Source organism: Homalodisca vitripennis, chromosome 7 (assembly GCF_021130785.1).
Source record: "Homalodisca vitripennis isolate AUS2020 chromosome 7, UT_GWSS_2.1, whole genome shotgun sequence".
NCBI classification, from domain to species: Eukaryota; Metazoa; Arthropoda; class Insecta; order Hemiptera; family Cicadellidae; genus Homalodisca; species Homalodisca vitripennis.
The window spans coordinates 109,829,869-109,856,149 of NC_060213.1; the positions used below are offsets into that span (position 1 = coordinate 109,829,869).

A 26,281-nucleotide genomic window follows, 5' to 3' on the forward strand; every position below is an offset into this window, starting at 1 on the left:
TACAATATCTGCTTCACTATTACTTAATCCAAATGCTGGTAAATAAAACTGTTCACCTATTGTTTAAATAATTTTCTATTATTATAACGCTAATATTTTATGTACGAAATTAGACAATGGGTCTTTTAAACTACGTAAATAAATTAAACAGACCTACGATTTGAAGAATTTAGAAGTGCGTATAGAGAATACACAATTTAAAACACGTAATTTTATTCATCACATTTTTACTATTGGGTTATCTGTTTAAGAGTACAATTGTGATGATGCTTCAACAAAGCAACACATTGTGTTCAGGAATAATTTTCTTATTGCGGCGATAGTAATGGTACTGCTAATTGACAATTTTATACCTGCAGTAGATTTAAAAAACAAGTAACAACGAGTATTAAATTGGATTATTCAATATACTGGTAACTGAGTCATATATAGTGTGTCCAAAAAATACGGAATACATGAAAAGTCCTAATAGTGACTTAGAAATGCTTGTAACTTTTTGGTGTTTATAAATTAACATTTACTATAAGAAGATATTGCTGAGTTTTTAAGTCTTGGACCTATTATCTTTGATTTTAGTTTGGTTTCCGAATTTGAATATGGCTGTTTAGAATATGTTGTTCGAAATGTATTGCGTTATCAAACACCTGTTTCACTAATCAATTCATAATAAGTCTATTTAAAATTATCTGTCACACAACCATATTATTATTTTCAATATCATACTTCAATCCTCAACAAAAGCTGGGTACAGTAAATGTAGCTTTCGTTTTTTGGCAAGACAAAATTTATGGGAAATTTTAGTTACTTTTAAGACATTTCGTTACTCTTTCAATGAAACTGATACTGGACGTATTTAAACAGGAAAATTTAAATTAAAAATCATAACCTTATTATAGTAATAATTATTTCATTATAATGCAATGTTCTTATTCGAAATTTATAACACTGTTATTATCTGTCCAATTTTTAATTTTATTTAATCATTTGTGGTATCAATAAGGAATAAAATATTAATGAAACAAATATTCTTTCAGGGAGGATGAACTACTACATTATTTGGACTTTGAAAACCACCCATTGCTAACCTTAGCTGGAAATGAATCTTCTGGTCAGGTAAGTTTTATGAAGATTTATACTTTATATGAAGCTAAGATCCTAATAAAAACTGAATAAAACGTTTTTATCTAGACAGAATTTACAAATTAAAATAATTTTTAAAGTTAATTTATTCATATTATACCATACTTTCTAAATAATTACAAGTTATAGAGACATAACTTTATTTTTATAGTTTATAGAAATTTATGTATTTTCAATAGTTGATTTCCTTTGTTTTAAAATGTTACTTCTCTTATTGTTTTTAATTTGTTATAGTGTTTGTTATATTTGTATCAGTTATAAAAATGATCCAAACGTTGTTCAAAAATTACCATTTCATAAGTATTATTCATGGTAAATCAGAGCAATATCCAGTAGTTCTTACCCTTATTAAAATAGAGTGTACTGTCGTTACATACCTCAAAGATTTTATTGAATATGATAAATAAAATTTTTGAAATTCGAAATACAGTTTTCCGATTTAGAGAGAAATTTTTCGTGTAAAAGTTTGTTTGTTGACTTTTGAATTTATTACCTGGTTTTATAACTTTAAAATACCACATATAGATTAGTTGCAGAATTTATATCTGAAATATAATTTAGATTGAATTGATCATTATAGTATTTAAACTGTGAAATTTTTATTGTTGGTGAGCAATTAAAAATGTCAAAAACAGTTTTCTGTTATTAATTATATGATCTATGCCAGATAAATATTAATGCATTTTTCATTTTTATTATCGTTTTTTATTTCATAGATAGCCTTCAATGTACAAATAATTATTAAAAAACTTAATATAGTTGGTATTTTCTTCTACGAGATGGGTTTTTTAATGTTATAGGCAAGCCTTTTGGAATGCATTTTTAATTGTGAATTGTGACAACTGATGTAGTAGTGTAAATATGCACTTTTGTTTTAATTTTGTATGAATAAATGAAAATAAAAAATCAGTACTACGTTAAACTGATACTCATTATAACTGGCTTACATTACAATAATAGGATAAAAATAAGATATTCTGCCTTATTTTACATTATATTTTACATTCATAAGTGTCATTTACGAACGTATGTGGTTTTATGAAAAAAAATTACAATAGTAACATAAATCTATTAGTAAGTACTATGAAAGTAATTGCTGCATTACAATAACTATTCAAACTAATCAGTATATGCGGCAATAATGTGAGAAAGATTCTAAAACTAATAATGAGATTGATAATTTGAAACACCGCTGAGAAAATTAAGCGGTAACACTGTCAGAGATCAATCACATAATCAATCAAAATAGTTCTGAAACAACTCAACAGGAATTGCTTTTTAAGAGCGTGCTTTCCAGTGATTGATTGATTATGGAAATAAATTACGTTTGGAATAGGTCTTTGGAGTTTGATTGATTCCAATTTTCTCTTCTGCTACTGTAATACTAGATTAATGTAAAACATTTTTAACTACTAGTGTTAAGTTGTAGAATTAATTACGATCACATATATATGTAGACCATGTTTTAAAATGTTTGTCCCATTATGATAAAACGTTCCAATAACAGTTCCATGTTACCAAACATTTAACGTCGTAGGCAAATGTGAGATTTCTGTAACATACATTTACACAGTTTCTTGAAATTTCATAAACCAGCTTTTATGGAATGCTTAACCTTATCGAGGCAAAATTTAAACCTTCAAAAATCATTTCTAACGAACAGATAAGATAAAGTTTAATATAAACTGAGATGCGGTGCATGTGTTAGAATGGCAAACAGGAAGATAAGATAACGTATCTCAAGGAAACTTGTACAGTTCAAGTTATCAGTCCATTGTTGCCCTTCTTCACAAGTTGGCCTCACCACTGGAGCATTGGCTTGATATTGTTAATACTCAATTCCCTGAACATTTTTTTAGACTGAAACATAACTTTTATTCTTTCATATTGTCTCGACTGAGATTCCTTATCAATACTCAATTGTTTACAGGGGCTTTTGTGAAAGATTTTTTACATTCTGGCAATGAATGATGGCAAGAAAAGATCACAAAATGAAGAAATTAATAAAAAAACTTAGAATCATATGTCATATCAAATATAACGTATATATGGCGTAGTAAGACTTATATCTACAGATTTTGACATTAATTTAGCATAAAACGTTAATGAAGTTTGATACCTAACACATTTCTTAAAAATGATATAAAATTGAGAAATGTATACACTTTTAGCTTTTTTTAATACACTTATTAAAGTCTAACAGAGACTTAATGTTTGCAAAATACTCTATTGTTCTTCTACTTTCAAAATATAAAAAATAGTTTTTTTCATACAGGTGTTTAGAGGTTATTTAAAATTCTCCTCTGTGTAGTCATTTTTCTCTCACGATTCTTCATACAGGTATTTGAAAGATATCAACTATGGTGGCATCTGTTAGTATTTTGCGTGTATCTTGCTTGAAACCCACAGTTTTAAATCATTCCTGCTGCATCAATGCTTATATGCTGAGAGTTTAGCGTCTTAGCATATTAACTTTGCGGCCATATTTAAAATTCTCATTTTTGCGCGCCTATAAATATAAGTCTACCCTAAAATAAGTTTTAAAACTTTAATTGGGTCAAAATGTTCATATTAAACTAATGTCTTACAGTAATAAGAATTTATGAAATCTATTGTGAGTATGTCAAAGACGTTTTTTCTAGCTATTTCTTAATTTTGTAGTTTCTTATAAAACATTATGTCCGACCGCATATATCATAACATAGGTTCCAGTAAACTTTCCTTGGCCAAGTTGTACACTAACGAGTGGGCATTTAAAATTTTATTGACTATTGGATTTCCTGCAGTAATAAATTTAAGTACTAATACTAGTTTTTCATTAAAACACTCATTGAATCAAACCACTTAATTTACCACCTATTTGGGAGTGTGCGAGTCATGTAAGACAGGATAAAGGGATTGGACGGGTTTAATTGATGCCAACTCATCGACGTAGCGGAACATCAAGAATCCTCAGAGGTTTCAGGGTGTCAACCGATGTCCATGGGTAGATGGGCCGTTTGCGTCACCCCTATCTCCACAAAAGTCACTGACATCCTGGTGGGAATTATTTTGGCAAAATGAAGTCACTTGTATTGGACTACCAACAGATCTTTTACAATACCTGGGTTAAAATATCGTCACATTCCTAGCAGGGGATACAAGGGCCATCGGACAATGACCTCACTTTGGTTACAGAAAAGAGACAGCTTGTGCTATATCATAGACCGATTGCAGTTATACCGTAACGAGATTCAGTTCGGTACTGTGAAACGTATGTCCAGCCCACACTTCTTTCGGTCATCATGCTACATTAGCTCACCAATATGAAATAATTGCCTCATCAAAGCAGTTTATTGATTTCCATGGTAGAATAGAACGAACTATTTTAAATTATAACATAGAATCCTTTTTTATATATAGAAGATAGGTTTTCTGTAACTGGACATTTCTTTATATTATACATACACATTCAATTCTCTGTTACAAGATCCATTTTATTGAAAATCAAGTAGTCTATTCAATATTATATTTTAATATAATATTGAAATATTAGGTATTCAATAAATATAAAAATAATGTATTTTTAATTGGCATGACAAACATTATATTGTAACATTAAATATTTTTACAAACTGTCTACTCCCATCTCAATTTATGAGGAAAAGTGCTATAGTTAGGCACTTTTCTTTTGAAAGATTATAATCTTATGTTTTACGAACACAAAACCGTAACAATTTTAAGATAAATAAAGTATTAATTTTACACATTGTATCAGTGAATATATTTTAATTTACAAATTATTTTTAATAAATTTCTTGTACTAAAAATGTTTCTTTATATTTCATACTTCCAGGTTTTTGATTACTTACAGGATTTTTGTACTACGTGACATAATATACTTTGCTGATTTAATTTAAAAAATATTCTGTTTACTATTTGACGACATCCACATAGGAAATAAATGTGTATTTTCCTCTAGTAAACAAAATATTACTTGTGCCAGACTACTGAGTAATACCCTTTAATGGTTTTCAGACGTACGTCCGTATTCTTTCTCAAAATATGTTGTGTATAGTTAAACTGCGTGTGGTACTATATCACACCTTAATATTTCAAACAACACAGGATCCTGTGCAAAGGTATTTATTCTGCGATATTTTTATTACATCATGGTTACCCATACGACCAATTTAAAATTTTCGTCGTAACGCCAAGAAATATCTCATGAATTGACTTGTACAGTCATTGAACACGAGTTTGTTCATATATAAATGAAGCTTCATGCTGTATTTCAAGACCACAGGTTAGTTTACTTAAGATAACGTGCGCACACACAGGCAGACAGGCAAAGAATAATAAATATTTTCCAGACACATGGATGATAGTCTTTGCTATTATTTTACTGAATACGATCACGTTGTTGTGGATTATACATTTAACACTATCCCAAACATGAGTGCCATCTTTATACTAAATATTACAATAATAATAATGTCTTTTTTCAAATTACAGCAATCAATATTTGTGACGTTATCTGGTCGTTCGACACTAAAATTAATTATCTTTACATTAAGTCTTATAAAACTGTTATTTTTACTAGCAGTTACCCACAATTTCGCACGAAATTTCGTGAGTTATTCATTTATATGAGCACTTAAAATTCGAGTAAATTTTCGACGCCAATCTTCAGTTTACCTTCTTCCCACGATCAAAAACTATGTTGGAAAGTGTATATTTAGAGCTATTTTAATTTAATCCAGTCTTTGGGTTTTCTGTACTAAAGATGATTATGACTCCCTCCCTATTAAGAAAATATATTTGCATATACAACTCTGAGAATCATAATTTTGTCAAAAGACAACTTAGGTAGGTTTCTTAACAGTCTCCAAATGTGTGGTAAAATACATATTGTCTCTTTGACAATGCTAGCAGGTACCCGCTCCTTTGCACGCAATTTTGTTGGCGTTGAACGTTTATGACCACTCCTGGTTTGATGCAGTTATATTTCCGATGCCAATCTTGATTTTGCCATGTTGAAACTATAAAGAAAATACGTAAAATTAATGTAATTATTGCTATTGTAATTTACTTCGTTCAAGTATGTTTCAATCCATAATTTATTTTGTTTTCTTTTGTAATAAAGAAAATATATTTCAGAGATCAGAGAGCCTACTTTTGTCACAAGAGAATTAGGATGGATTTTTTATTATTGTTGAAATTTATAGTAAATGTTTTATAATATAAAAAATAGAACTTAAATTGGTCCATTGGTTAAAACGAATACTCCAGCAAAATTTAATCTAGCATAATTCTTGTCGACTTATTCTAATTCGTGATCAAATTCTGTCTGTCTTATATTTTTTTACATTTTCTAAGGTAGATTTCTACTTAGATAATCGCTAAAATGTAAAAGCTCGTGAAATGTTATAGTTAATCTTTAAAAAATTTACTGGCTAGAAATTTAAAATAATTATCAATGTTTACACTGAACAGTTGGTTACATTTTACAGGCTTATTCAACTAATATTACACAACTTTAGAGACCAAGATGGAAATTTTCGCAACCTTAAAGACCAATGTGGTGTAGCCCAGAGGGGCTTTCGAAATAAGAATACTCCCATATTCATCCAATAAAAAGAATTATTTTCATATAGAAGTATAGTTCAATAAGTTGAGTCGAGAAGAACAATAACAAACGAAAGCACTTTTGAATTTACAATAATGCGAAATAAACTTTCTCTGAGACTAACAGAATATTTAGGACCACATTAATAGCTGTAATAATCAATTTAGCGATTTACGTAATAAAGCTTAAGGCCAACGTCATAAATTAAAAGCCTGTGATCATATAACTTGTAACAATCATATTAATTTCCATATTTTAAAGTGACGATATCCATTGGATTATTCTTCTCAAATGTTCACATCTACTAATATATAGCACATCAAAATTCCAGTGAAGAGATAAATCAAAGTTATATATCTGAAAATATGTAAAACCGTTCGGAATTAGGTGAATAGTAAATGCATTCACGTCACGTACTGTGCCAATAAGTCAGCTCAGTGGGGAAGTAATCTCTTGTGCACTGAAAATATATCTCATGCGATTGTTTTGAGTAAATTAAACTTCATACAAGTAGAAATTTGTCGTCTGAAAACACTGATATTGATATTCATTATTACTGTACTTGTAGCTATTGTAAAGGACTGAGGATAACATAAATAATGTAAAATGTCTAATTATGTTACAGGAGCTGGAATGTCTTTTCCTGTCCCATCTGGAGTCCACAACACTGGAGGCGTTATGTCCTAGAATGTGGGATGGACTACTTTGTTGGCCACCCACGCCTCCAGCCACATTAGCCCGACTTCCTTGCTTTGCCGAGCTCAATGGGATAAAATATGACACTTCCAGTGCGTTACCAACTACTTCATAGTCCGTCGCTCGCTTTCATATTTTAAACACATAACATAAACAATTTTACGTGACGACTACATGGCTCAAAACTATTGTATTAATTTGCCACATTGCTTGTGACATATTTTAGTATTTTTTCTCCATTTTAACAAGTACTCGCAGTTGCGATTGTATAAATTCCATTGTTTCGTTATTAATTTAGATTTCCCCTAATAATGCTAAACTAAATATTTATAGATGCACGAAAACTAATATATTTCAACCACTTAATTAACATCTTATACGTCTGTAAGGCTTTTCATCATATTCAGATATTTTTACTACACAATATGCTACGGACTATGGAAATTTCATTTTAATAAAAATAATTTTAAAGTAATACATTTTGTATCAAGTAAAACCATATTATGTTAAAAAATAAAAAGTAGGAAAACCTACTTTAATTTTTTGCATATGATACCAGTGTTATGAGTGTTTTAACGTTTCCAACTCTCAACTGTTATTTTGAACCAGAATTTCAATTTTTAAAAGAAATGCATTGGGTATCAAGTTTCCGATAATACCACGATAAATGCCTAGAGCCATAATAATATATTTCAAAGAATTATTTAAAATGTTTATTATAATTTACAGCACTAAATTAAATCTAGTAATAACCAACATAACATATTCCTAATGCATGGTTTTCTTACGGTACGTGCATTAAATGAACGTTAAGCAAAAGATGCTGCAATAGAATATTAAAAATCCTCATAAAATGGATAATGATAGAACCTACTCCCGAACAAAATTAGAAAAATGACACGTTATAAAGAGAATAGTACGTTAGTCACCAAGCGATGTTAAACTTCTATTATAAGGCACGTCTATATTAATTTACAAACTTGGATATGTAGTATAAACTCTCTTGAGTTAAGAAGTTTTTAATAGTAATTGAAAATCATGGTATAACACGTTAGCTAATTGAATATTGTGTATCAAGTTGTGCGATTAAGTTCATATTGAGTACAAGTTATTAACTAAATAAATATTAACTAAATATATGAATCCAATTTCTATGCAGATAATATCTGTACAAACTGCAACACGAGACATGTACCGACTTGAGGACAGCCTGGATTGTAGTAATGCATCCACCGCAGTCAACGCGATAATGCCTGTCAATACATGTCATTTTTAAACGTGGGATGATTAAGTGATAATATACATTACGATCTGAATCACATTTATCATCGACAAAGAGGAAGCGTTATGATGATCGCTTATGATGTATATGTACATGATGATCGGTTATCGTATCAATTCCCTCAGATTTCACTGAAAGGATTGTTAACGTTAAATTTAGTTTAATGGACCTATATTTTTGGCAAAATAAGAGTACAGTGACAACTATTTCAGGCAATTGTATTAATTTGCAGAGAACGCCACCAGATGGTGCCATGCGGACTACATGTGGGACAACGTCACCAACTATACGGCATGTCACAACTTGCTGGGAGAGGAAGGAGAGTTTGTGCCTGGGGTGGAGGTGACGACCGCCATTTACTTCATGGGTTACACTCTCTCACTAGTGGCGCTGTCTGTAGCCGTGATGCTCTTCTTGTACTTTAAGTTAGTAAAACACTATTTTCTTCAATGAAAATACGGACTTTTAGATTAATTTTCATATTATTTGTTTAAAGTTTGTTGTTGACGGTGGAAGGTTTGACAGGATAACAGGATTTCGGACTGTTGCCATCGTTATGGTTAGGAAATGTATAATACAACGTTTCGAGGACTGCAATCTATCCTCTGCGTCAGGTGGGGGATTTATTATTTCATTCCAAATTAAAAAACAGAATTAAGGGATAGAAATGGTTCTAATACACTCAAAAAAGCTGCTTAGAGTTTAGTCCAGGGGTTGGTACCCAAGCTCAAGTCACGAGCAGAAGAAACATAATCACACATAAACCAGCACAGATGAAAGTGGGATACTAACATCAAAATCGATGTCGCCTCTTTCTTTCGCATCGCGTCGTGTCATCTGAAATAATGGGAGAGGAAGGCGATGGTCAGGAGGAAGAAGAGGTAAAGGCAAGTCGCTTCCGGCCTTATGTTTTGGTCCTAGACCTTAGTGTCATGGTGTGTGTACGAATTTTGTCAGTTTATGTTTCTTCAAATGGTATAATCTTTTTGATTTCCTAGTTAGTTCTTTTTTTTAATTGGAACCCAAACGATTTAACCTCAACAGAAGGTTGACTTTGCGGTTGGTCTGCTAGATTTTTGTATGAAACCTCAGTAAGTTTTCTTAAAAAAATTTCTTCTCGCTGTTTAATATGTTTACTTAATCTCGTTTCATTAAATATACAGACCAGCAATGTTGAGCAATTTTTTTCCCATCTGACGAAGAGATTTTCAGACCAGCAATTTTTAGCAATCTCCCCCACCTGACAAAGAGGATAGATTCCAATCCTCGAAAAGTTGTTACGCCTTTTGTAAGTCTCACATGTTCTAATAAAGACGTTTATAATGTTCCCTAGTATAATATATCCGTATCAATAACTGAAATAGAGACAGGCTGCTTACGGATTAGGATTATAATATTGTCATATACTGGAGGTGAGGGATAATTTCCGATGAATTTGCGGAGGGCACTATTTTTCTCATTAAAGTATGTCATAATCAAATATTTACTATAAATTCGGATCGCAGACTAGTCTATACTTAATGCCAGTTAATGTCATAAAACCTTTGTAATGTAAGGTAGTCTAAAATTCGTTATTAGAATGTGTAGAATTTTAAATATGAAACCCTGATAGTACCAAAAGTGAAAGTTCTTATATAACTAATATTTACGTTCCAAAAATAACAGACCAATTCTTTGTTTATATTAATAAAGTTTAAGAGAGAAATTACATTTGTACAAATTTTATAATAATAATAGGTTACCCACTAGTAGTGAAATTGGAAATACAACCAATATTACTTTATGCTAGTTAAAACGGAAAGCATAATATTATAAAATATTTGGTCATGTGAATTATAAACTCGTTGCTTTGTCCATAGAGACTTGAGATGTCTCAGGAACACCATCCACACGAACCTGATGTGCTCCTACATCCTGGCAGACTTTATGTGGATCCTGACTCTTCAGCTCCAGGTCAGTGGAAATCAATAGAAAATAAAGACTATAACAAAGGTTTGAACAATAGAACTCAATAGCAAACGAATTCGCTCGATAAAATTTGAGTCAAACTATTTATTAGTCTTAGAAAATTTGGTACCATGTCAGCTTGGATAACCTTTTACTAGCCACGTCAATGAGTTTCTTGGCTATTTTGTGTAGTTTTTTCAAAGAAACACGTAACTGTTAGGTAATTGAAGTATTACTTACATGATAGGGACTGATATCATCACATTCGGAGCGTCTAACTTAGTTTATTTCTTTTGTAATGTATTATTACAATATCAGCTTAAACCATTCGTTAAATATTTATATATATATATTACTTGTGAGCAAACTAATGTAACGTACGTTGAACATTACCTTTCAAAAAACTTGGTGAATATTGGAGAACTCTAGAAATATTTAATAATTCCTGTATTCAATTTTGCAACAAGTAATTAGTCTTGGAATTTTTTGTATATCAAATGTCCTTCAATATGCTCTCGTGAGATCTTTTGAATTTCTAAAGAATCAAATATTCTTTTAAATTTAATTTCTTAAATAACTAGCACAAAGGCTTCTTTCACGGAATTCTATTTCTTTCGATGTATTCAGCTACAACTCACCCACTTTCGATTTATTCTCATCATTAGAAATATATGAACGAAAGTAGAACATATAAAAAAACTATATATTTTGAATTGATTAAATGTTTATTATCCAGTGTTTGTCATTCTCAAATTTGATCGGCCTGTTATACAAAGTTCTTTCTGTACAAACAGTATTAAATATGATCTAGAATTACCATTTCAATTGAAAAGATCCCCGACTTCAAGAAATTAACTAACTAATTTTGAATGAAATTCCTGCCTAAATGACCTATTTTAACTAAACTTTCTATGCCTTACCCATTGAAAGATTAAGACAAATAGTTCCAGACCTTTACATTTACTGACCTAAAGAATAAATACTACACTTTAGCACAGAATATGATAATATTTGTACAACGTGAAATAGAATTAGCACATACTTGTAAATGTATAAATTATGTTATAGATAATCGGTTTAGTCATAGGACCATTTTGTTTCGATAATGGCATTGCTTGTATAACTTTATATTTGAATAACTTGAGATAATATGTTTCTAAATTTAATCCAAGTTTATAAATTAACCATATCACTATCAAATGTAATTCAATATAGATTTTTACAGGCTGTATGCAAATTTTATGTATAAATACGTATGGGTATCAGATACCAGTCATTCCCCCTCCTAATTCCCCCCAAGCACAATATCGAGTTTTATATATTAGAAATGTTAACACCAACGAAGTATCACAATCATTTTCTTCCATCTTGAAACTCAGATCTGAAAGTTTAAAATTTCCAGGAAGGCTTCCTTATTAGTGTTTAAAGTGAAATATATTTACTGCTGGTTTACATTTTAAGATTATTAATAGATCATAAACATAAATTTTCGTGATCCTATATTGTTGGAATATTGTATAGAGCTACACATATCAAGGGTGTCTAGTTTATCTTATCCCTCAGAAAGGCTGGACTAAACACATATTTCTGATTTATTATTATTTATAAAAATAAGAATCTATTTTTTAATACCTACGTTAAATAAACCGATACAAAGGAGTACCACTAAACCTTACAGAACGTATGAACAAACGAACCAGCTATCGCACAGAATGTCGACAGGTGGACTGAATGTCCTTTGACCTTTTGACCCCTAGTAAATGAATAGAGTTCTTTTTGCAACAAGATAAACTTGTTTCAGATTTTGAAGTCTTTAGACTCTCATCTTTATTTTTTACACAAACAAGCGTACAAATAGATGACTAATACATAAGTTCTAGAAGGTCCTTTTGGACCGCAATAACTCTTATTAATAACTTTTAAACTCTTACTAATGTTTAAATTTTTTTTTAAATTTCTTGCAGTCATAGAATTAATGCACTAGAATTTTCCATCCCAGATTAAAAGACATGAGGAATGTCACTTTAATTCGCTACTCTAAGAATTCAAGATAATACTTCTACTGTCTGTTGTAAGAAACCTTTGTCTCTTCCAATGCCTTTCAGAAATATTTTATCGACCAACCTCTCTCTAAAACGCATTCCTCCCTTTACATTCTGCCACGATGAAAGCTTATCACCTTGGGTTTGAATTTTAATCATTCCATTCAAATATTTTATTACCACACAATAATGTATTTATTTTAAACAGTCTTGCGAGTTGGTATTCGTAAATAAATTTACAGTAAATGTTAAAATTTCAAGCTATGTTATACTAACATTTCAAATATGTATTGTGTAATTCAATTATACTGCATATGTATTTATTAATAAATAACTATTATTAGAAGATTACCATTTTTTTTATTACAGAGTGTCCATAAATGATTCTTCACGATTTTATTTAGTTTGAGATGAATAGTTATGTACCAAGTGAGTTTCGCTACGAAAAATAATAATCGAATATAATCAGTTTTAATGAGCACCAATCCCAACTTAAAATGCTCTAATCATGTTAATAATGTTGTAAATATACAATTCCTAATGTTGATAATAAGCTGATTGTTACGTTTAACGACTGAAATTACCTGTTTATTCTTGTCATATTGTACACTTATAATTTTTGATTGGTCGAAGTAAAATAATTCCAAAACTATTTTTAAATTTTGATTCATGCGTTTTCTATGTATGTTAAGGTACTTTTTACTATGCACCTAAAAATATGTTTATTTCATTAATTACCTATTTTAATTACAGCATGTTATACGTTCTAGGTTTCAGGACAGTCCAACAGTCTCTTCTGTGCCGTACTTGTAGTTCTTTTGCATTACTTTCACCTCACTAACTTCTTCTGGATGTTTGTTGAAGGTATGTAGACCAGCTGTAAAATGGATACAATTTCTTTGAATAATTTTAGTTATTAATATATTATTACTGAAAAAATAGACTTTTTATCATATTGCAAATACAACTTCAGTTTTTTTATATTTGAGATGGCCCATCGACTAATTGCTTTTCTTTATACACATAATAGAGATCTGAAAGTTAACTTGCACAAAACTGCTAAAGTTTCAGTGCGATAACCTCAATACTGTTTATTATTTCAGAACAACAGGTAGGAGCTAATAGCCAATTTGAATTGAAAGAGCTCAAGACCTGGTATTTTTGTATTGGATTGAGCAATTTCTCATAATAAATCAGCTGATTGTCGAACGCAATAGTTTTGGCGGAAGTCGAAATGGGATATAGAATGGATTTAAAATACTAAACGAAAATAGATTTCTTACAACACATTTGAATTTTAATATTTTTCATTAACAATAGGTGATTTTTAAGATAACAGGATATCGAAAATGTTCTAATTACTATGTTACAAAATATACATTACTACGTTTTAATTATTAAAATTTACACTCTTCTCAGGAGTAAACACTTTTACACCCTAAAACACTCGCTCCTGGATACACTTGACACATAACCACTAGTTAAATCACTATCTGATAACCAGAAAATGAGACTGAGCCGCCATTCTCAGGCTACATATATGGTTAACTGACACGATTATGATTTGTTTTAGTGTCTTACAATTGCTTTTAAATATGTACAACTTGAATACATGGTATGAGAAAAAACGTGTTTTAAATCTATTACCCTTTCGAAATGCATCTATTTAGGCATAACTAATTAGCGCAGCCGACAATTAGTTGCTTTCTTATGAGGTATTCCTCATCCATTACAAAAAAAAAGTCTTGTTCAAGAATGTAGGTTTGTTTTATAAGAAATTTTTCTATTTATTAAAATAAAGTGCTTTTATACCATGGTAAATGGCACTTGGACTACAAAGAAACCCTCGTAGCAGATTTTATGGTACGTAAACCTTGATACTATGACTGGGTTGAATTCTTAGCTGAGCATTAGCAAAGCCTATATCACTCTAGGGATTTATTTGTATCTGTTCGCACGATATCTCGTTAACGAAATGACATATATACTTCAAATTGTACATGAAACTTAATTTTTTATGAGTCATACAAAGTCCCGATTATGATGCACTTAGCGAATTTGCTTACATTACTCACGGGAAAACAGCTTCATACATAAATTCGTACACGAAAAGCTATACTGATCAGAGACTTTAAATTAAGCCATCTTAAACATGTAAGCTAACTGTCTCGTCACAGACAACTTTTGGTGGTTTGGTGTGAAGGCTAATTATATTATTTAAACACTAGGTATGAAACACCATTGAACAACAATGTGAATAAATCATGTATACTTGTCGAAGAAGCAATATGTTGTTGAAGTCTATCACCCAGTAGGCTGACACAATTTCTCTTTTGTTTGCCGAGGGATTTACAGAGTTCTTTCCTGTATGATTGTCTGTCGTTCTATGCATCAATAACATTTTAAAGTAGCTTACAATATTCTTCAAAATTCTCCACTGACAGTATCATTTCTGAAAAGTATTCCACGTATTGTTTTTAAAAGACCTCCTATATTAAAAGGCATTAAATCAAAACCAAAATTACCAGCTGACTCTGATGTGGAATCTAAATTTAAAGGGGAACATCCATGTAATAAATCAAGATGCATGGTGTGTAATCAAAAAGAAGAGTCATCAAAACTCGAAAGTAGTTCAACTAAAAAAGTATAGGCTACAAAATTACTGGCAATTTGACATGTGGTACAAAAAACGTAGTGTATCAAGTTCAATGTAAAATATGCCCTAAAGACTACATTGGCTCTACAACAAATAATTTAAGAATAAGAATGACAAGTCACCGTTATGATTTTAAGCATAATAATGATTAAACAAAACCATTCATAGTAAAATACCCAAAGAATCACTTGAAAATTTATGTACAGTAAAACCAACACCATCAATAAAGAATAATTCAAATACATCAACATTAAGAAATTTAGAGCAATCATGTCAAATTGTCACAAAATCTAAATATCCCTATGGTTTGAATCTTCGATAGTAAATTTAAATCATCTGAACACACATCACATCTTTACACCCACAGTTTGAACATATGTTTATCATTTCAAAAATATTATGCTTATTAATTTATTTATTTGTTTATATTTATGTTTTTGGTGATTTTATGTGTTTCCTTATGTTCTTAGTTCACACACACACACACACACACACACACACACACACACACACACACACACACACATATATATATTTTAATTTCAAATAATGTATATAATATATATATATATATATATAATATATATATATATATATATATATATATATACATTATTTGAAATTAAAACTCAGCGAATCCAGCTACACGATACGTGTACTCCTACCGAGATATATAGTAAATGCTGATTACAACTTAAAAGATCTAATTTTTTCCCATATGTCTCACAATTTAGGGGTACGCCACACCATGTGCTTCACTGAGGTTTAATGCAAAATTACAAGACTAGCTCATTCTTCTCTTCCGTGAATATAAACAGCCAGTCAACCATCCGGATAAGAAATGTACATACCTCAGCCAACTTTCATGGCTAGACATACACCACTAGAGAACATATTCTTTTGTTCGTAAAAAAAAATTCATAGAAAATTGTAAGTTTGCTATGAAATATTTCTCGGGATATCTTGCCACATGATACGTCTTAGTACGTTAAATTGGGTTTCATAGCAGTAATGAAGTAGTAACTATACAGGCATAAAGCTTCATATAAAATTTGAAGTCTATTGGTAATGTTGTTTTCGAGATATCGTATGGATAGATGGATATATAGACAGGAAGACAGAGGGATGAAAACTTTCCAGTCTCTCCAGTGACAGGTTTCACTAAAGCTCATTAGTTACATTTGTTCGTCCCTGGAACCAAAGTGTCTATCGCCGTTTATCTGTAATTTTGAACTCGTTTCACCTCCTTTAGAAAGCACGACTGCGTAAAGAAAAGAACCACTTTCGCTTCTAGTGATATTATATCCGATAAAAGTAACTTTAGTGATATTGTTTGGTGAATGGATTAAAATTAGTGAAATATGTTTAAATCGCCTTTATAAGTTATTATTATTTATGCAATTTAACGTGATTATTTTATATTTTAACATAAGCCAACGGTTAATTTTTACTTTAAATGTTAATTAATGTATTTTTTGCAATACAGCAAAATATATTAATTTTATATAACTCCATATAGCTTTAATATAAATGGAATTGTACAAAAATGAGTTTTAGAGCATGTTGTTAAGCGTAAGGCGTACTGTTTGGTCGATTGAATTTCGCACAGTTATAAATACCAAGCATTAATAATTTATATTTTTTGTGTTAAAAAAGAGTCTATTTATTTTTGTGAGTTACGTAATGTGTGCTGAAAACATTATACTCGTATAATTTTAACACTTGTCATATTCAAACTAATAATCTATTTATCATATGAATAATATGAAAATATATTTGATAAATGTAATATCCCATGTGGTGTTGCAGGACTGTATCTCTACATACTAGTTGTGGAAACCTTTAATAGAAAACACATTAAGCTACGGGCCTATATATTCATCGGCTGGGGTAAGTTAGTTGTTTATTATTTACAAGTAAGGTGATCACATGTTTAGTTGTCAATATTTTGAAGGAAAAGGTTTCAAGGGTACACTTTTATAGGATAGGTGGATGAAGTATAATCAAATATTTTAGCAGCAACAAGAGGAGGTAGTCTTTGACAGTTTTCCTAAATTTTTTAATTCATATTTCAGTATATGTAATATTCTTAAATTGATACGTTGAAACTATTTTTATCCTTATTCGTAACAGGCAGAAAAGTGTTGACAAAACCCCGTTATCAATATCTCATTATAAGAAATAGTAATTTTTATTTATCCTCAACTAGATATCAAACTTCAAAGTTCCATGTTTGACTCTACAGGGTGATTCATGAAGTTCTCCCCCCACTTCTACAGCACATTTTACTAGTAAAAATAATGAAAAAATGTTATATAAACATAGGTCCGAAAACGCTTTGTTAGCGAGTTACAGCTAGCGAAAGATTTCGCCTGAATTCCTGGGTAAAGAGTAAAATAAAGCCATACTGAACTTTTGGAAAGGTTAATTAAGTAAGAAATATCGTGGATTCTTATGTATTTTTACCTGATAAAGCTAATAAAATAGGTTTCAGAACTGTACCTGTAGTAGTTTTTGAGGGATTCAGGGTTAAATGCAAACATTGGGGGCACGAAACAATGTTTTTTTTTAAGTTTGATACGAGTACAATAACTTTGTTAAATTGGTAATAAATACATAAAATCAACAAACATTAATTTTAGAGAATTTAATTCTGAGAAAATTGATATAATCAAAGTCTAAACTAAAACAGAAATAAGTACCAAAAAATCGATTTTATTCAGTATAATACATTACTAGTTTTAAGCAAAATTAATCAGGTTGGGCCAACCGTACACACCTTTTTATAATAGATGTTCGAAAATGAGGCCACCATTATCAATACATTTTGCAGCACGTTTTTGTGTATTGCTTTTGTTGCGTTTTTCTTAATTTTTCAGGACTTCCCTGTATCTGCACAGCCGAATCCATAATACGGGCAATTAATTCATCACGAGAATTCACTTTTGTCTTGTATACAATGTCTTTCATCCATCCCCAGATGCAATAATCCAATGGAGATAGATCTGGTGATCTTGGTGGCCAAGGTGAGGCCCTCCACGACCAATCCAGTGTCCAGGACATTTATGATTTAAGTAAGCAGAAACGGCACGTGAAAAGTGGGGGAGGTGCTCCGTCATGCTGGAAGTACAAATTTTGTCTGAGAGATGTAAAGGAACATTCTCTAACAGCTGCGGCAAACTCTTCTTGAAGGAAATGCAAATATAACTCAGCATTTAGGCGTCCAGGTAATATGAAAGGTCCAATCAGCCGATTGTGCAAAAAGGCCACACCAGACATTGACGCTAAATCGGTGTTGAAAGTTCTGTTCCACTACCTCATGTGGATTTTCTTCTGCCCATGAGTGTTCATTGTGCAAGTTATTGACACCATCCCAAGTGAATTGTGCCTCATCTGTAAACAAAATACGCTTGTAGAGTTGATTATTTAATATTCAAAAAGTTGCAAAACTCCAAGCGAAGCGGACCATCCCCTAGCTGTAGATGTTGAACCTTTTGTTTATGAAACGGATAAAATTTGTTTTCGATTAAGTGACCTCCACACCGTTGACTGCGAAACTCCTATCCGCCTAGAAATACGTCGTGTACTTACCACCTGGACTGCGATGAACAGCATAATAACAATATCATCATCAAGTTGGACAGCTCGTTCATAATTTGGTTCTAGTACTTGATAGTGATCCTGTTTCCCGAAGAGTACGTAAAGTTCCTGAAATTGTTTTGGTATCTGGAATCCTCCTATTAGGGTAACGTAGTTCATATTCTTCTACAGCAGCTTTAGCATTACCATTACAGTAACCCAAAATAAAAACCATATCAGCGTATTCCTCGGATGTAAATAAGTAAGGCATTTTTTCGCTGAATAAACAATCGAATTATAACTCACAGAAAAATTGCATTTAATAACACGATTCACAGAACCCGATCTCCTGCTGTAGCTTGCAAAACACCACTAATACACAGTTCTAAACGTAACAGTACAGAATACCATTGTTGATCAGCTGTTATTCGTGCGTTACCAACTTAGAAATTAATAAAAAACAAAAAACTGCATTTCGATGATTAGTAAACAATAATGGGAAAAATGTTTGCTTCATTTATTTTCGAACATTTGATATAAATTTTTATTAAAAAAAATACAACATAATAAAACATGATATTTTTATTTACAAACAAATTTATTTAACAGTTAATCTTTTTTTCTCAATTTATCTCATCATTAAGGAACAAACATTTTGGTTTTGTTTTATTTTAACTAAATACCGTACGGTATTTCTTTACAGCTAGTAATGTATTATACTGAATAAAATCGATTTTTTGGTACTTATTTCTGTTTTATTTTAGACTTTGATTATATCAATTTTCTCAGAATTAAATTCTCTACAATTAATGTTTGTTGATTTTATGTATTTATTACCAATTTAACAAAGTTATTGTACATCAAACTTAAAAAAAACATTGTTTCGTGCCCCAATTTTTTGCATTTAACCCTGAATCCCTCAAAAACTACTACAGGTACAGTTCTGAAACCTATTTTATTAGCTTTATCAGGTAAAAATACATAGGAATCCACGACATTTCTTACTTAATTAACCTTTCCAAAAGTTCAGTATGGCTTTATTTTACTCTTTACCCAGGAATTCAGGCGAAATCTTTCGCTAGCTGTAACTCGCTAACAAAGCGTTTTCGGACCTATGTTTATATAACATTTTTTCATTATTTTTACTAGTACAATGTGCTGTAGAAGTGGGGGGAGAACTTCATGAATCACCCTGTATAATACAGTTATTATCACGGAATTCTACAAGGTTGTGAATTTTAACTCTTCCTTTCACTTTCATACAGTAATTCGTTCGGCAATTTGTATTCTTTATTGTAAAATATACAACTATAAACTGGGGTGTACATCCATTTCCATTGATTAAATTAGACATTGCATTGTGGAGTACCCCCTTCTTAAAAATTATTTATGTATTTAAACGTCTGAATACCCAATAAATTTTGATGGGCAAGGGTATACATTTCTGGTTTACGACAGTGTTCTAAAAACGACCGAAATTTTTTAAATAAATAATTTAAGTATTTTTAAGGTTCGTATTTACTAGTTGAAAGTATGGAACTATACTTTTACTATCTAAGTTGTCTACATAATCCAGCAGCCAAGAGCCTATTAGCGTTAGATAAGCACTAAATTCATTTCTTAAAGTTGGTAGAAACATAACTCCAATAATTAAATTATGGTTAGTTTCTTTAGTTTCTGGGGTTGAAATATAAAGGCACCAAAAGAGTTAAAATATGAATGTATTATATATTTCTGATCATATATTTGATAGCCTTATACACATAAAACCATCCGTTCCACAATTTCATATTATAACTGTATAAATTTAAGTAAAAAGTGAAGTAATAATTTATAACTTTACTCCTTTCTATACACTGCATTTTGTCGTCCTCGGAAATTAGAATAGCAATTTACATTAGGAAATTATCATTTTATATTTTAAACTTTTCTTAGAACCTCTTACTTTGACCTCCACCAAAGCTATTACGTCTTACAATAGATTTCTATTTTAGACAAAGTATGTTAAAATAGTGTGTAGTGTACTGATACAACGCACATTCGCTCTCTGTATACAACTATTAGACTACCTATAAAACTTTATTGATTTGAAATATAATTGTACGTTTCAGGTTCTCCTCTAGTCTTCATACTGGTGTGGGCCGTTGCCAAATCCATTCACCTGTACCAACAAACTGCCCAGGTCTTTAGTTATAACTGATAAATTTTTAATAGAATAAGAACAATTTTATTTAATGCGATATAAAATTCCGTTAGTTGAAACAAAAATACGAACCTAAATGTTGAGATAAAATTAGACAAAATTTCAATACGAACCATTACAATTAATTAAATAGTTCATAATAATTAAAAGTAACTAAGGTAACAAAGATACATTTGTACCACATTCACCACTATTGCTGCTCCATACCACCACTAATCACCACCACAACAACTTGGTATGACTCACCAGCTCTATTTCACCTTCCATTTATTTCACAAACAAAATTTGCATTGAATCAGCTGTTCCCACCATAGCTTTGTTACGTGTAAACTGCCGTGTAAAGCTGACAGAGCCCTTCCGTCGTCTCTGATAACAAAAAGATGAAACGAGTTTTTGTTGAACCTTTATGTTACTGAATCTCTTGATAAACAGACTATAGATTTCCGGATTTCAGGTTCAAGATGCCGGACTAAGTGAAAGGTCAATTGGAGCTAAATTAAACGTTATTGAATTAGATCTACTCTTTCACCATACTTCCACTATAAGTACAATAAAAAAGGGAAGGCAAATAATGTATTTTTGATAGTATATTTTGTTTGACTGCCGGCCATAAAAACTGTGTAGCATGGTAGAGTATATTCTTACCATTTTATATGATGCATGCAGTGCCAATAAAGATATATTTATTTAATTTCAAATGAGTAAGAATATACAAACATTTGAATCGTTGTATTCAAGAGCCTGAACTGGCGGATATTTTTGTTATAACACCATAAGGGCAATGAAAATCCCAAATATTTGTAGCCACTCTAAGTTCGTCTTTACTAATTTAGAACTTAAAGTATAAGTACAATTTAGCTTTTTTATTTTGTTTTCTTTTTGAAGCTATGACAAATCTAAGCGTGAAGCAGGATTATTTTGGATTGTATGCTGACATAGAATATTTATTGTCAGTTTTTAAAAGTTATATAATTAAGCATAAACATTATAAAATAGAGACGAATTGTAAAACAGTATAAGGAACTCTTGTGTCCTCTTGCAGATGCACTCGGACAGCCGCCATTGCCACTGGATGTCTCAGCATATCATAGACTGGATATACCAAGGACCTGCCTTGACTGTTCTGGCCATCAACCTCATCTTCCTGGCGTTGATCATGTGGGTCAGTATAGTTTCGATATTTATCTAAATAATAACACTGTTTTAGATTTTTATCAAGTTGCACTATTTGTATAATTTATAAAAATTATATCAGTACAATCAAAAAGCTTTTTTGTCATTATTTTAAAAATAAATATGGATAATTTTGTTTTCAAGAGGTAAGATAAAACAAATTGGAGGCCCTGAATACTCAGAATGATAACAACACTTACTAAAATAAATTCCCATAATGTTAACTTTCGTTACTGAATATTCTAATAATAGGAGAACATTTTAAGTGATACTAAATATACTTTTTTGATTAATTCGTCAAAAAAATAACCCTTAAGAAGGTTAAGAGCTAATAATGTATTAAGATATCAAAATACGAAAGGCAGAAAATAAGCACTAAAAGTAATTAAGTTGGAGGGAAACTTGGATTGCATATCAAAGAACGTAGTTGTACGAAACACTTATGTTAAGTGCCAGAGTGTTCCTTAGCACTAATTTCACCTGGTAAAATAAGACATCCTTTTACGCTGTTGGAGACATTATTTATTTACATTTCAAACACGTTTGCTTTAGGATTGTAGTGATGTTGAAGACGGTTTTCTCTATACAATTTATTGTTATATACTATGCAATGGTTTCAGTGAAACATAAGAATTTATAATTGCTACTGTATAGTTAATGGGCTAATGAAGTGAATTAAAGTAAAGCCCATCAGAGTACGTTACAATAGGTTAAAATACATATAATATAATGTGAACCTGTACTTGACGTAAAGACCCGTAAAATTATAGGATATTTGTAATAATTGTTATCGGTTATAATAACTAACGCTTCAGATCATTATGATTACTTTTATTCATAAAAATAGAACAAAATAAGACTTTGGGAACTTCTTATATAAATGAATGGACCATATTGCGTAGTTTGACAGGACCAATAAATAAAATTTAAGTTTTTAAATATAAAAAAGTTGAAGCTTTCAGCTTTGGTTGCAAAATATGAAACTTTAGAATTTTAAACAAAAGGGTTATATAAAATTATTGTTGGACAATAGGAATAGATACTTTACAACGATACAAGAGGTCGTAAATATGTTTGAAGAATATATGCTTTTCATATCACTGATGGTACTTTTAACATTATCAGTTATTTTATGTTTTAGTTACAAAAATATTATAAGTGTTATAAGTGTGGTAACACAAATTTACTTAGGGATAATTACCTCATTACAGGAGGACACATTAGTTAATATTCAACATGAGTTTCTGATTAACTCGTCAGTAACCAAATCTCTCAGAAGGTGACGAATTGATGTTGTTACAAAGAGTAAACTCATATTTCTTGTTTTGATGTTTATAGCTTATTTTATGACTTAAACCATAAAAAGTAATAACTCTGAAGCCTTATTTTCCAACACCTCTCATCCTATGTACAACGTACCAATGATTATAAATAGATATAGGGTCGGTTATTAAGCTAAAAAAGATAATAACCTACTAGAACATGAGGGGTATTTAATAAATAAGGTAAATAATAATTGTACCGCTATCTATTTCAATTATTTGTAATGTAAATTTTTTTAAACCTTGCTACTCATGACTAGTTAGAATTATTTTCCTCCAATGTTCTTGGAAATTAATTCTTGGCGGAATAATAACCTAATTGGTATGCCTAGTAATTTTTCTCTCTTGAACTTTGTAGCAATTCCACAACTCACCTATTACCAACCTCGCTTGCTTTGCCCAAAGAAAATTTAAATTTTAGTTTTATAAATTAGAACTTACATGCGAGAGATATTTTTAATGCAATAAAGTAAGTGTTTTTATAGATAACTAACTTCCCTATTAAGACGAAGTACCAAATAATTTGAGTCCAAATTTGAATTCATCATCCAGTTTTTGAGTATTAGAACTATAAATTTTTAAGGATAACCTTGATTCGTTCTTCCTTTTTATGACTGCAGCTGCAATGTCCAGCCAAGTTGCTGACGCCGTGGTGTGTGAATCCACGTTAACTTGAAAGGAAATTTCATTAATTGAATAAAGTCATAGGCAAATTTCCAAAGAACATTGGAACCACCAGGCCCAACCCTCAAGATATCATTTTAGTTAATTATTTATATATTTTGGTAGCAGTGTAGCAAGAAATAATTTTATTTAAACATCCAAAAGTGGTGCTTGTAGATATTTTTTGCCATAACTTATAAATAAAATTTAAAATACCTTTTTTATTACTAAATATTTACATCCGTATGTGTTTTGTCTACACAGTACTTAATAATATACTACTTTTTAAAAATCTTTTGTTGATTAAAATCAGTACTATTTGATAATGAGCACTTAATAATGATTTTTGAAATTGTAGTTAAAAAATTTAACTTAACTCGTTTGTTATATTAAAAATTCTAACTCTATTTGTTTATATTTATAGTTCATTGTTGGAGTATAAATTCCCTCTTTTTTTAAAAAAAACAACAATACATTTGACAGTAGAAATAATGATTGTACAGGTGCTAATAACAAAGCTACGCTCAGCGAATACACTGGAAACACAGCAGTACCGCAAGGCAGCCAAGGCTCTCGTGGTGCTCATTCCTCTCCTAGGGGTGACATATATCCTGTTTATTGCTTGGCCTTCAGAAGGGGTGGCTCTATACACATACTCCAGGGCTCTTCTGCTTTCTTTACAGGTATAGTGTACATTCTCTCGTTAATTATTTTGTATTGCTTATTTAATTGTAATAATACGGCGTTTGTGTACTCTCTTCGAATATTACATGACATTTTTGATGATTCAAAGTATATCTTAGGATCGTAATAAAATTACCCATAAGTCCCCACTTACTCATAGATGCGTAAGTATGTTTTAGTACTCGTAAGTTTTTAAATTAATCTAACATAAGTATAATTTTGAGTTTTTTTGTACGATAACCAACGGGATAATATAAAATAGTTAAAATAACACAAATTTTAACCTCCTTCGTTATTAATAAATGTCTCAATACAAAATAACTATAAAAGGATAATTGTACCAAAGTCTTATAAGAATATTATTTTTTATATATTTATAAAAATTCTACCGATACATTAATTTTGAGTATTGGCCAAATATTATTTGATAATCTTTGTAAAAGTTGCATCTCCCTCTAGTTACACATCTGATACCCTCTACAAAAAGCATAATTTACTCTTTCTACTAAGTAGGAATAATAATTCCTAGACCTAAGTATTAAAAGTTAAAAACATTAACGTTTCTTACTTTACTACCAATAACTGCGTACCTTAAAATGCATCAAATATTGTACAAAGTTCTGTTATTCTTCATAAATGAAACATTATTGGTTTTGTAAAAAAATATGCTCATTTTAATTAATCTCATTTTAGTTTAAGATTATTAGCCAATTATATCGACTATCTTTATTTAAGTATATAGCATTTAATAAAGTTGTATTTATTATTATTATTATTTATTTAATAGATTTATTATCAGAAAAAATAATTAAAATAACAAATTGGTACCTGAATTGTATAAAAGTGACTTTTAGGTTTGCTTTTGGGCCAGAATCAATGCCATAAAATATTGGCATATAAAAAAACCATCTACATAAAGAAAAGAGTCTGATTAAAAAAATTAAATAAAATTAACATCAATTAAGTATTTGCATTTGCGTAAATAAATATTAAATCAGCGTCTGCTAACCATAGTACACCATCAAAGTGACGAACACTTCAGCTCTCTATCAATTTGTCAAACTATAGAATGATATGTGTAACTAAATATTATAACATGTGCGTCTTATAAGAGATTTATAACCAGTAAAAACTATATATATATATATATATATATATATATATATATATTATTTAAATTAAATTCGGCTGTTGCCAGTTATACAAATTTAGTAATGTAAATAAAAGCCGTTTGGGAGGTATTTGGTCTTCCGATCATGTGTTAGTTTGGTTATTTAAACACATAT

General features: G+C 30.4%; 1 protein-coding gene across 1 annotated transcript in view; it reads left to right on the plus strand.

Moving 5' to 3' along the window:
- Positions 1 to 26,281, plus strand: part of LOC124366199 (diuretic hormone receptor-like) — a 77,864-nt gene that overhangs the window by 40,971 nt on the left and 10,612 nt on the right. Inside the window, exons 2-10 of the mRNA XM_046822565.1 lie at positions 1,035 to 1,113; positions 7,374 to 7,536; positions 8,959 to 9,151; positions 10,586 to 10,679; positions 13,486 to 13,579; positions 17,181 to 17,261; positions 21,062 to 21,132; positions 22,196 to 22,315; positions 24,815 to 24,994. Coding sequence (XP_046678521.1) covers positions 1,035 to 1,113; positions 7,374 to 7,536; positions 8,959 to 9,151; positions 10,586 to 10,679; positions 13,486 to 13,579; positions 17,181 to 17,261; positions 21,062 to 21,132; positions 22,196 to 22,315; positions 24,815 to 24,994 — 1,075 coding nt within the window. The remainder of the gene's footprint in view (positions 1 to 1,034; positions 1,114 to 7,373; positions 7,537 to 8,958; positions 9,152 to 10,585; positions 10,680 to 13,485; positions 13,580 to 17,180; positions 17,262 to 21,061; positions 21,133 to 22,195; positions 22,316 to 24,814; positions 24,995 to 26,281) is intronic.